The sequence below is a fragment of the Vulpes lagopus genome, chromosome 24, assembly GCF_018345385.1.
Source record: "Vulpes lagopus strain Blue_001 chromosome 24, ASM1834538v1, whole genome shotgun sequence".
NCBI lineage: Eukaryota > Metazoa > Chordata > Mammalia > Carnivora > Canidae > Vulpes > Vulpes lagopus.
Window position 1 is genome coordinate 8,898,503 of NC_054847.1, and position 12,037 is coordinate 8,910,539.

General features: G+C 60.7%; 1 protein-coding gene across 1 annotated transcript in view; it reads right to left on the reverse strand.

The window, feature by feature from the left end:
- Nucleotides 1-1,397: 1,397 nt before the first annotated feature.
- GLI2 (GLI family zinc finger 2) overlaps nt 1,398-12,037 on the reverse strand; it is a 256,293-nt gene continuing 245,653 nt past the window's right edge. The window contains exons 11-16 of the mRNA XM_041739964.1: nt 10,853-11,017; nt 9,382-9,663; nt 7,380-7,716; nt 5,957-6,328; nt 5,091-5,412; nt 1,398-5,002 (exon numbers count right to left, since the gene is read on the reverse strand). Coding sequence (XP_041595898.1) covers nt 3,244-5,002; nt 5,091-5,412; nt 5,957-6,328; nt 7,380-7,716; nt 9,382-9,663; nt 10,853-11,017 — 3,237 coding nt within the window. The 3' untranslated portion in view covers nt 1,398-3,243. The remainder of the gene's footprint in view (nt 5,003-5,090; nt 5,413-5,956; nt 6,329-7,379; nt 7,717-9,381; nt 9,664-10,852; nt 11,018-12,037) is intronic.

Here is a 12,037-nt window from a genome sequence, read left to right on the forward strand (position 1 = left end):
GAGTCATGTGGGGTTGATATAAGCTGCTCCAGCCAAGTTCACCAGAGTAGCTTCCCCCACAGATGCCCAGCCCAGCCCAGCCCACCCTGGATCAGCCAACCCTCAGTTGGCCCAGATTCATAGGTCCAGTAGGTATTTATCATGCTGAAGCTTCGTGGGTATTGGTATGCAGCATGATTGTGGCCATAGTTAGCTGATGGGGCCATGGGACTCCGTTGGATGGTCAGGAGCGGCTTCTTAATGTTGTGACTCATCAAGTATCAAGCAGTACTGGACAATTTTTGACCTCCCTCTGCCCCCAAAGCAGGGCAGAGCTGCTTCTAGAGACTTACCATGTGGTGAAGCAGAAGAGGAACAAGGCCTAAAGATAAGCTTTGAAGGAGGCAGAGATGGGGCCTGGCCCAGCATGCTCCATTCCTCCTCCCCAGGGTTCAATCAGCTAAAGGGAGTCTTCTCCGTGGAGGAGTGAGGTCTGGGAGTGACTCTGGCTGTAGTCTTTTCAGCAGGAAACTATGGCCAGGCATGCAGGGAAGACTTTGGGGTGCCCTGAGTAAAGGAAACCTACTAAATTCTGTTTTCCTTGGGGATTTCCTACCTTCCTGAGTCCACTTGGTCACATGCCAAGGAACTGGACTCTTTGAGCCCGGTGCCAAGGCTTGTCTCATGGAGAGGAGGGAGTTCAGGGGCTCAAAGTGACCGGCCCTACAGAAGGTGACTTCTACCCCCTCCAACAGTCTTGGGCCTTCCCCTCTGTTCTTCTGTCCCAGAAACCATCCTAGTCACCATATACTACCCACTGGCCCCCTGAGGTTCCTGTAGTGGCCCGATCATTGCTAACGGTTGACCCAGATGGCTTGAGAGATCTGGGCCCTCCCTGTGTACCTGCCAGGGCCACCTCCTAGGGCTCAGAGTGCCTGGGGGGCCCCTGTGTTCGAGGCTGGCTGCTGGGTATCATGGGGCTCCACCTGCCTGCCCTTTCTCCTTTCAGCAGCACCAGAGCACAGGGGCCTATCGTCTTCCCTGCCCCCAACCCTGACTCAAAAGTGCTCACCAAAATACCCATTAGAGAAGGAATCCTGACCTGAGGATTGCCCGGGACGATACTGGGATCTGCTACACATGGTTTTCGGCAAACCAACTTAGATTTTCACATCAGCTCACTGGAAGAACAGCCCAATATGCACTGTAAATCGTCAAACCCTGCCCTCCTCTCACCCCCCAGAGACAACAAGCAAGCAGCCAGTAAATGCCTTAGCATTCACCATTTCTTGGCGGAGGCGGGACAGTCGATTCTGACAGTGTTGTGAAAAAATACAGCCTAGTTTGTGTTCAAATGCACCAAATTTACTGCCCAGGTTCTCATTAACTACTGTCAAGGAAGAAGCAGACAGACAAAATAAATTATGAAAAAATTACTTTTTTAATGTACAAAAAGACTTATTTACAAGTTGAGCGTGTCATCTCAATTCATAGCATGTAGAAAAAGCTAAATATTTTGGAGATATAAATTTGGCTGGCTGATTCACCTACGGTATTTTCAGGGATGATGCCTTCTGTACAGACTATACACAGGCTGGGAATGGCTAGCGAAATCCTAGCTCAGGGAGCGAATGATCACCGCCACAGAGCCCAGACCCTTGGAGGCATCCCAAGGCTGTTATCTGGCGTTGGCTTTGTTGCTGGACCCTAACAAAGCATCTGGTGTTCTGGGATACAGAGGGCCCGGGTAGGGCTTTGGCCTTGTCCCTGGTTGAGGCCAGGGTCACAGTATTAGGCTCATAGCGGTGAGGTTGGATTTGGCAAGGTCGCCACAAATTCTACATGGGGGAAGGTGTGGGGTGTGTGTGTGTGTGTGTGTGTGTGTGTGTGTGTGTGTGTGCTTGTGCGCACATGGTGGGGAGGAGGCATCAATTCACCCGACAGCACGTTCAGGAGTGATGTCTTCTGATGCCAGTTCCGAACTGCATTTCCGGGTGGTGCTTGGTCACACGGAACAGGAAAACTCAGTTGATGGTCCCTCAGAGTCCCAAGAATCAACCCCGTCACCCTCCCGCCCCCACCAAAGACACCATGCATGTCACTGTACTTTGCAAAATGAACAGGAGGACAGAGAGGAGGGAATCCCAGAGATCCCGGGACTGCATGTTGCACCTTGGCACAGATGGCTGGGCTGCGGGTGAGCGGACAGCACAGCCTTGGGGGAGCCTGGGCAGAGGCTGCTGTCACGTCCTGGGCGTTTCCAGGGTAAAGTGGGTGGACAGTGCACTGGAGAAACAGGATTGGGTAAACATACGACTTCCTCTTCTTCTGGGAGATCTCCCGGGTGGCCTGAGGCTGGGCCCCTGGTGCTCTTCCCACTTTCTTGAGGCCCCGTGCCAGGCTTTGGCTCACCTGGGTCCATCCCTGACCCCCAGCAGCTCCAGCAGCCCCGAGGTATTTAGAAATAAGCGTTCTTTCCAGGAAGGGCTACATTCGACATGCACGAACACTGTAAACACGGTCTGGAGAGGCCAGGGCAGCTCTGGGCTTGCGCCCGAGTACTACAATTTTCCTTTCCCTTTTCTGGCGACACTTCCATACTTTACTCATTCACATACACTTGGCCAGTCTGCCAGCTGCAGGCTCGGCTTTGTGGGGGTCGACATGCCGGCTCTACCAAAACCTGGAATCGGGACGTGCTTCCAAATCATCCAGGCAAAAATCTTTTTGCTTCCTCTGTGGCACGAGGATGTCAGAGGCTTCAAGAAGAAAGCTTCCTAGGAGAATCCTGGTGGGCCAGGGATTCTTTTACCTTGGAAGTATGGGAAGGAGAAGCTTATCCTCCTGGATTAGGATATCCAGTATGGCTTTCAGATTCAAACCCAAATGTGGGGCTCCCTCTACCCTCTTTCCTCGTGTACTTGGAAAGCCTCTGGCCAACGGAATCCCTCATTAGCCAAATGACAGAGGTGAAGAAGCCAGAACAATTTGGTCCTAGAAACACCGAAAACTGGGAAGCACTGTGCAAAGGAGTCTTTCGTTCCTACCTTGCCTTTCCCAGCGTTCCAAAAAATAGCTCAAAAGAAGACCAGACAGGATGCACACAAACCTGCCCTTAAAGCATCTGTGGTCTGAACCAGCCATTAGCAAAATGCCCTCAGACCTTTAAATCCTTTTTTTGGAAAAAGACAACATTGGCAAAAACCCCCATGCTCTGGGAAATGAGGGCTCCTCCGAGTCCACTGAGCGCCAGGGGCCAGGGCCTTAGGTCATCATGTTCAGGAACTTGCTCTCCTCGGCCAGGCTGGTGAGCATGGAGCTCATGTCCCCAACGGCCATGTTGCTGATGCCCGTGGGGATGGAGGGCAGAGTCAGCGAGTTCCGGGGGGTGGTGAGGCAGGACGAGTTCTGGGAGAGGCTGTGGAGGAGGCTGGGACTCAGGGCGCCTGAGAGCAAGCTCGAGTGATCGCCATCGTCCATGATGGCATCGAAATCAATCTGGGGAGCCTCCAGGAGCTGGGAGTCCACCGTGCTGGACACCTGGTTGACCCCCGGCGAGGGCAAGGGCTGGGGCTGGACGCTGTCTGGGCAGGCCTGTGGCTGCGGCGGCTGGGGCCGCATGACCTGGCAGCCCACGTGATTCTCCAGGCCTCCGTTCTGTTCGTACATGTGGATCTGGCCGTAGTAGTAGAGCATGCTGTGGTCCTGGGCCCCACCCGTGTCCTGTGGGGGTGGCTGAGGAGGCCGGGCCCCCACGTTGCCCATCGCTCCCTTGGGCACGTCTACCATCTCCTGGTTGGCCGAGACAGCAGCCACGGCATGACCGGTGGCCCTGGCGTAGGCCAGCTGCAGCCCAGCGCGCACCCCGCGATGGCAGCCGGCAGGGCTGGGCTCAGCAGGTGGCCGGGGCTGCACGAGGCCAAAGCTTGACCCGGACACCCCCACGGCGCCCTGCTGGGGCTCCATGAAGCCAGGCTGCTGGGACGGCAGAAGGCTGGGGCCCTGGCGGTAGCCCTCCTGGCTCATGGGGGTGGCCAGGTGATGGCTCTGCTGCGGGTAGCTCTGGGTGGAGTGAAGCGGTGGCATCCCGGCCAGGGTTGAAGTGGCGATTCCGAGTTCCCTGCGGTTGCTGCCCAGCATGGTGGCTTCGGGAGCCACTTCCATTTGCTGGGGGTGCCCCAGGTGGACCGGCTTGGCGGCCAGGTTGCTGCAGGATGGAGGGTACTGGTTCAGGGTCCCCCCCATGGTACTGGGGCTCGGCTGGAGGTGGTGGCCCTGGCCATAGTTGGTGTGGGGGCCGGAGGTGGCGGTCACACTGGGACACTGGCCACCTGTCCCCGGCTGCCGCAGCTGCTGCACGTAATTTATCCTCTGCACGGAGGGGCCTCCTGCGCACGGCGGAAAGTGTGGCTGCGCGCCGTCCAGGGCCCCTGGGCTCAGGTGCAGACCTTGCGCGCTGCAGCCCGGGTACTGGCCGAAGGCGGGCTTCTGCTGCACCACCGCCAGGTTGCCCTGCGGAAAGGCGGGAGGCTTCGCCTGGCTGGCCAGGGTGTCCACGGTGCCGGAGCTCACCTCGTTCCACTGCACGGGCATGCTGCTCTTGTTGGGGCCCGCGGGGGGCCCGAAGCCCAGCTGGCAGCCGCCGTGCAGCCCCGGGCTGGGCGGTCTCGGGGGCTCAGGGGCGCGGGCCGGAGGGGGGCCGCCGTCCAGGGCGCGCGCCCTGATGTACTGCACCACGTCGTCGGGCAGCACCAGGTCGTCGTCGGGCAGCCCCAGGCCGAGCTCGGGCCCCGCGCCCGCCGCCGCCAGGGCCTCCAGGCCCACGAGCTCGCTGATGCCCGGCGGCCGCGGGGAGAAGGCGCGGCGCGCGGGGCTCACGTCGTGGGCGCTGTGGAAGCGCTGCACCCGCGCGCCCGCCAGCCCGTCGGGCCGCCTCACCGGGTCGCTGGCCCGCCGCGCGCCGCCCGGGGCCTCGTGGGGGAAGGCGGGCGCGGGCCCCGCGTGGCCGTGGGCAGGGCCGTCGCTGCCCCGCCGGGGCCCCAGCGCGCGCGGGCAGGGGCCGGGGCCGGGGCCGGGGCCCGCCCGCGCCCCCGCCCGCGCCCCCGCTGCACTGGCTCGCCTCGCTGGAGCGCCGCGACGCGTCGGTGGAGATGGGGTCGTAGGAGTCGGCCGAGCTGGCGTTGTGCGCGCGCCCCGCGCCCAGGGGCGACGCCTCGCTGGAGCGGCGGCTGGAGAAGTAGGGGGAGATGCCGGAGGAGCGGCGGCTCACGGTGTAGGCCGAGCTGACGGTGCTGGTGGAGCTGTCGCGGCGCTCCTGCAGGTGGCTCAGCACGGTCACCTCGCCCGCGGGCACGGGCAGCTCGCACAGCCGCGGGGCGGGCAGCAGCCCCCCCGGCCCGCCCGCGCCGCCGCCCAGGTTCTCCAGGACGGAGCCTGCGGGAGAGGAGGGGTCAGCGCCGGGGCCGGGGCCGGGGCCGGGGCCGGGGCCGGGGCCGGGGCCGGGGCCGGGGCCGGGGCCGGGGCCGGGGCCGGGGCCGGGGCCGGGGCCGGGGCCGGGGCCGGGGCCGGGGCCGGGGCCGGGGCCGGGGCCGGGGCCGGGGCCGGGGCCGGGGCCGGGGCCGGGGCCGGGGCCGGGGCCGGGGCCGGGGCCGGGGCCGGGGCCGGGGCCGGGGCCGGGGCCGGGGCCGGGGCCGGGGCCGGGGCCGGGGCCGGGGCCGGGGCCGGGGCCGGGGCCGGGGCCGGGGCCGGGGCCGGGGCCGGGGCCGGGGCCGGGGCCGGGGCCGGGGCCGGGGCCGGGGCCGGGGCCGGGGCCGGGGCCGGGGCCGGGGCCGGGGCCGGGGCCGGGGCCGGGGCCGGGGCCGGGGCCGGGGCCGGGGCCGGGGCCGGGGCCGGGGCCGGGGCCGGGGCCGGGGCCGGGGCCGGGGCCGGGGCCGGGGCCGGGGCCGGGGCCGGGGCCGGGGCTGCGCGGGGGTGAGGCTGAGCGGCCCCGCGCCCCCGCCCGCGCCCCCGCCCGCGCCCCCGCTGCACTGGCTCGCCTCGCTGGAGCGCCGCGACGCGTCGGTGGAGATGGGGTCGTAGGAGTCGGCCGAGCTGGCGTTGTGCGCGCGCCCCGCGCCCAGGGGCGACGCCTCGCTGGAGCGGCGGCTGGAGAAGTAGGGGGAGATGCCGGAGGAGCGGCGGCTCACGGTGTAGGCCGAGCTGACGGTGCTGGTGGAGCTGTCGCGGCGCTCCTGCAGGTGGCTCAGCACGGTCACCTCGCCCGCGGGCACGGGCAGCTCGCACAGCCGCGGGGCGGGCAGCAGCCCCCCCGGCCCGCCCGCGCCGCCGCCCAGGTTCTCCAGGACGGAGCCTGCGGGAGAGGAGGGGTCAGCGCCGGGGCCCGCGGGACGCAGGGGCCGGGTCCCAGCCTCAGCCTGTCGGATCCTCGGTTTCTCCGGCTCTAGAAAAGCCGCGCCTCTCTCCAGGAGGAGGGTATGGGGAGCAGGAGAGGACGAGCCGGGAGCACCCTGGCCACCGCCTCCCTGCACCTCACCATCTGGACATCTGGACATGGCTGCGGCCAAGCCCGTTCCCCAGGTGCCCACAGGCAGCGCCCTGCGATGCACACCCGTGGAAGGGAGGAAGGGCCCCAGGATGCAGGCTCAACGACAGCCGAGGTCACAGGGAGCTCTGGGGCTGGAACAGCCTTACACTTTTGCAGTCATTGGATGGGGGCCACCCTGGGAAGGGGTGACCTCGGGCTAGGCAGCTGTCTGTAACCCAGGCGACTTCTGCAGGAGGCTGAGTTGAAGGCCACCTGCCAGCAGTTCCCTCAACAGCTGTGGCAACAAATCCTCCCTTCGAGGGAGACCTGGGTGGTGCATCTCAGCATCCACCACACTGGCTGTCAGTCCCTGGAGGGCAGCGGAAGTGTCTGGTGCCCAGCTCACCGCCTGACACAGGGCCAGCACTCAGGAAATGCTCCCGAGGACACGCTGCATCTCAAAGCCTGGCCAGCACCTCCTGAGCTCCTGAGGCTGTCTTCTGCATAAAGTCCTCTCCTTCCCCAGCTGACGTTCTTTCTCCCTCCTCTGCACAGCTCCACCCTGAGCTCTGTCCTTGCTCCCTGGCTCCTTCCCCCGTCCAGTGTGCAGCTCACGGCATGGCCCTCTAGCCAGAGGGCCTGGGATTATACTGCTCTCCCCCCCTAGGGCCCAGTCTCAGCTCTGCCATTGATCTGAGTGGCACACTTTCACCTCTCCGAGCCTCACTTTCCTTATCTGTGCAATAGGCTGGTAAGATCTATCCTATAGTCGGCATCCGGTGAGATGGCACCTGGTGCTTGATGGAGGTGAACCTAGTGGGTGCTGGCCCCAGGCCCTCTCCCGCCCTCCACCCGCACGCCCAGAGCCTCCGCTTACCACTTCCCGGGAGAGGAGGCAGCTTGGTGTTCCGGGTGTGTGGAGCTGGCCCGGCCCAGGAGCAGGAATCCTTGAGCGACTTGAGCTTCTCTTTCTTGAGCTGCTCGAACCGGTGCATTGCGGTCATATGTTTGCGCAGCTGCAGGCCACCAGCAGAGGGAGCGGCCAGGGCTGAGGTGTCGGCCCCCGGGGGCGTGTCATCCAGAGCTGTCAGGTCTCCCAGGCTCCCGGGCCCTGTCCCCGGCATCTCCACGCCGCTGTCATTGTTGGGGGCACTGCCCAGGGGCGAGGGCTCACTGCTGCAGGACGACTGGGCCCCGGGGCTGGACTGACACAGCTACAGGGGATGTGGTGAGAAGGCACAGACTCAGAGGGTGCGAGAATCCACCCGGCCCTATGCCCATGCCCGCACACACGCTGTGCCCTTGCACACCCAGGAAGGAGGCTGCCATGCAGAGGTGCTTCCCAGCATACTGTCTGTTTGTAGAAGGTGGCCCAGCCACCTCATGTCTCTGAACCTCAGCTTCCCCAACTAGAAGATGGACCTGAACTGCTTCTGGGATGGGGTCAGTGGCTGGATGGAAAGCATCTGGTAGGCAGAGGGCACCCGGGAATGGACAGCCCCACATTACCCTGCCTCCTGCTCTTTGTTTCTCCCAGCCCACGTCTCGGCCAGAGCTCTGCATGCTGAGCTTTCAGTGTGTGGACACTTTGACGCTGTGCCCCACAGAGGCTGCCACAGGTGTGTGACATTGACATCAGTGGTGCAACTGATGGAGACCTCAGAGTTCTCCAACAACAGGGATGTGCCATATGATGGAACAAGGAGCAGTGGAGGCCTGCTGACCTGATGCCTTCTCAACAGGCCTAGGGTAGGTTGTGGGAAAGGGCAAGGAAGACCAGGGAGGATGGACCTGCTGGATGCAAGCCCTTGCCTGAATGGCCACCCCAAACCAGTCCTCCCTCTGAGTCGATGTGGAGGGGGGCAGAGGATTCATGGCACCTGTGTACAATGCAGGCCTCCACAGAACCTGAGCTACCTCCATTGGGACCTGGGATCTGAGCCCGGCTGAGGTTCACTTCAGATATAGCACCTGTGGGCTCATTCCTAGGCCACATGGCCCCAGATTCCAGACTTTTCCCCCAGGAACTTACGGTGCTCCCTTCTGCCAGTGGCATAACCTGCATTTCTTACCATGACATTCAAGACCCTCTGTCAGCTGGCCCTTCCCTGCCTCTGTGGCCTGAACTCACACCTCCACTCAGCCCTGCCTTTGTGGAGGCTTGGTCCCCAGAGTTTACTCCTATACTTGCCAGCTCGACTCCAGCTGCCAGCCTTTATCCATCCCAGGGGTTCTCCCTGCAGGGCCTGGCATCTACCTATCCAAACCCGCCTTACCAGGCTCCCAAGGGGCCTGGATTAACAGGTCAGTCTGCGCCCAGGCAGCAGCCATGGACACGCACCCCAGCCCGCCCTCATCATGCCAGCCCTCATCACGCCAGCCCGCCCATACCCCAACCGGGCTTCTCTGCTCACCTCAGTACCGTCTATCCTTAGGGGAGGTACAGTCGAGAAAAAGAGGCGGAGACAAAGAACAGGTGGTTAGAACAAAAGGAGTGGAGGCCACAGGGGCAAGGACGCAGAGACAGGACAGAGGGGAGGGGACCATCCGTAGCTCGGGTGCTGGTTGCAAAGGCAGACCCCAGGAACCACCCACAGATGGACCACTTGGGGGCAGGCATCCCGGCTGCCTGTGGCCCTGCCCGCCAGAATGGGACCTGGCGTGAGACAAATTTTCTATGAGAGGCCTGAGGCAGTGAAGGGAGGAAAGTCAAGCTGGAGAGAAGAGGATAACATTGTGCACTTAGAGGGGGGGACCCCGGGGGAGAACCCATGGCTGCAGTCGGGTCTCTGGACCTTCATGCTGCTGGACTTCATCTCCTGCGTGGGGGTGGGGGTGGAAGGCATGCACCAGGGCCTCCACTGCCCAGCTCTGCTTACCCCGGAGCTCTCGGTCTTGATGGCTTTGATGTGCAGGCAGTCCTCCACGGCCTGGCTGGTGCTGCTGGCCTCGGCACTCTCCTCAGAGCCCCGGCCGCCGGGCTCGGCACTGGCCTCATTGTCCCCATTCTCCTTGAGCAGGGGGGTTCGGAGGTGCACGTCGTTGCGCTGTTTCTTGGTGACGTGGGCATCTGGGCCATGTACCGTTTTCACATGCTTCCGCAGAGAGCTGGGGTCCGTGTATCGCTTGGTGCAGCCTGGGATCTTGCAGATGTAGGGTTTCTGGGAAGAGAAGCAGGCCTGTGTGATGAGACTCTGAGTGGAAGCACTCCTCGTTCTCCTGAAGCCATGCCAGCCCCAGGCCTGCAGGAGCTTGGCCCCACCCATCTGATTTGCCATCTTTTCATGCAGGTAAGCACCTGGCTGAGGAAGCCCTCATCACAGCTGGGGACACAGATCAGAGACTGTGCAGGGGTGGGGACAGAGATGGTGCAATTGCAATGCCGCCTGCCCCAGGACCAGGGCACTGGGGTTTTTGTTATCAGTAGGAGTGTATTACTTTGTGATACCCAAGAGACAGCATTAAAACCCTGATCTCTCTGATGAGGAAAAACAGGTTCACAGAGGCAGAGAAACTGGTTCAGTGTCACTCAGGAATGGGATGAAAACCCAGTTTCTGAACCTCAGTCCTGAGCTCAGACACACACACACATGCACACATATTATGCCCCACATCTACATGTAGACAGACTCCTCCGAACCCCTTCACACACATTCACACGCACATGTCCATGCAGATACATGGTCCACACACACGCACATGTGTGCCATGCATAAACACCCATATGCACACACATCCTACAAACACGCATCCACACAGACCCACATAATACATACACACATACATCCACATCCACGTACCCACGCACGCACACACACACACACACACACAGACAAACACAGCTCTTTCCAAGGCCAGCTCTTGTCTGTAGAGACTCTAAGGAGTTTAGATTCCTCTGGGAATTCCTCTGATTTCTGACAAGCATTGGAGGAAATCCTTTTGGGATCCAAAATGTGTCTAGCTTTTAGAAATGTTCCTTCCTGAGTCTACCCGAGTAAATGCAGTTGAGTGGCTGCGCCTGGACAGGGAGGCAGGTGCAGCTAGACTTCTCTCCCTGGGCTGTCAGCCCTGCCAGGGGGCTCGGGCTACCTGGGGAGACAAAGGCCGCTCTGTGCCCTATCAGCGGTGGTGGTGGTGGGGTTGACAGCTACAGTGGTCAGACAGCATTAGTAGCTACAGCATGTCACTGCCAGCTGCCCAGGGTGGAGGGGCAGGGCCCTGCCCATGTCTGCTGAGCTCAGATTGCAGGTGGGGGATGGGGCGAGGGGTGTCAGACATCTAGCTACCCAATGTCCGCTAGATGTCTAGGGGTCCCGTGAGCACGCGCTGTGCACACCCTGGTTGGGGTACCTCGTTGGAGTGGGTGCGGTTCTGGTGCTTGGCACGGTCTGAGGCGTTGGAGAAGGCCTTGTTGCAACCCTCGTGCTCACACACGTATGGCTTCTCCCCAGTGTGAGACCGCAGGTGTGTCTTCAGGTTTTCCAGGCGAGAGTAGGCCTTAGAGCAGCCCTCGAACTAGGAAGAGGGGAGTTCGGTCAGTGAGGGTGTCCCAGGTGCAACACAGGAAACCTGACCTCAGGGGCTGGCCCGCTGCCTCCATCCTCAGGCCCCTTGCCTGCTGCATTCTGCTGGTACACCCAGGAGCATGTATTTTAAACAATAATGTCCACCTTGCTTCCTAATTATAAAATGATATAGGACCACTGTAGAAAACTTGCAAAAGATGGCAAAGCGCAAAAAGAGAAACAAAAATCATTTGCTGGCTAGCTGCCTAACAACAGACACTGCCAACCTCCAAGTAGGTCTCTCTCTGAGAACTTTGTAGTTCATCCCCACATGTTTAAAAACCCAAACTGAGAACGTATCATGTATTTAGTTACATATTCCATTTGTTAAAATCAACGGCACATGGTAAGACTCTTCCCATATCATTAAAAATGCTTTGAAAATATGATTTTTAACTGTTTCCAGTGCCACTCCTGATTAGAATGTTTGTGTGCATTAAATGTGCTGAGAATAAAATCCAGAGGCACCTGGGTGGCTCAGTCAGGCATCCAAATCTTGATCTCAGGATTGTGAGTTCAAGCCCCACATTGGGCTCCATGCTGGACATGGTGCCTACTTAAATAAGCAAATAAAATAAAATAAAGTATTCTCTGAATACTTGAATGCGCTGGCCACCCTCACCATCACTTTGGGCATGCTGGTCCCCTTTCAGTACCTTGGCCCTACTAAGTTCTTCCTGGCATGGGGCCTTTGCACACACTGTCCTCTCTGGCTAGAACCTTAACCTGGCCCTGGCCTGGCTCACTCCCTCTCAATCTCTTTGGTCATTTCCTCCAAGGGCATTGCTCTATATTCTTAGACATAAGACTACCCTTTCACATGATGAGATGAGCACTGGGTGTTATATGCTGGCAAATAGAATTTAAATAAAATATTAAAAAAATAAGACTACCCATTTTTCTTCATATTTCCTACCACAATTTATAATTATCTTGGTCATTTTTTGTTAACTGGTCTTCCCATAAGATA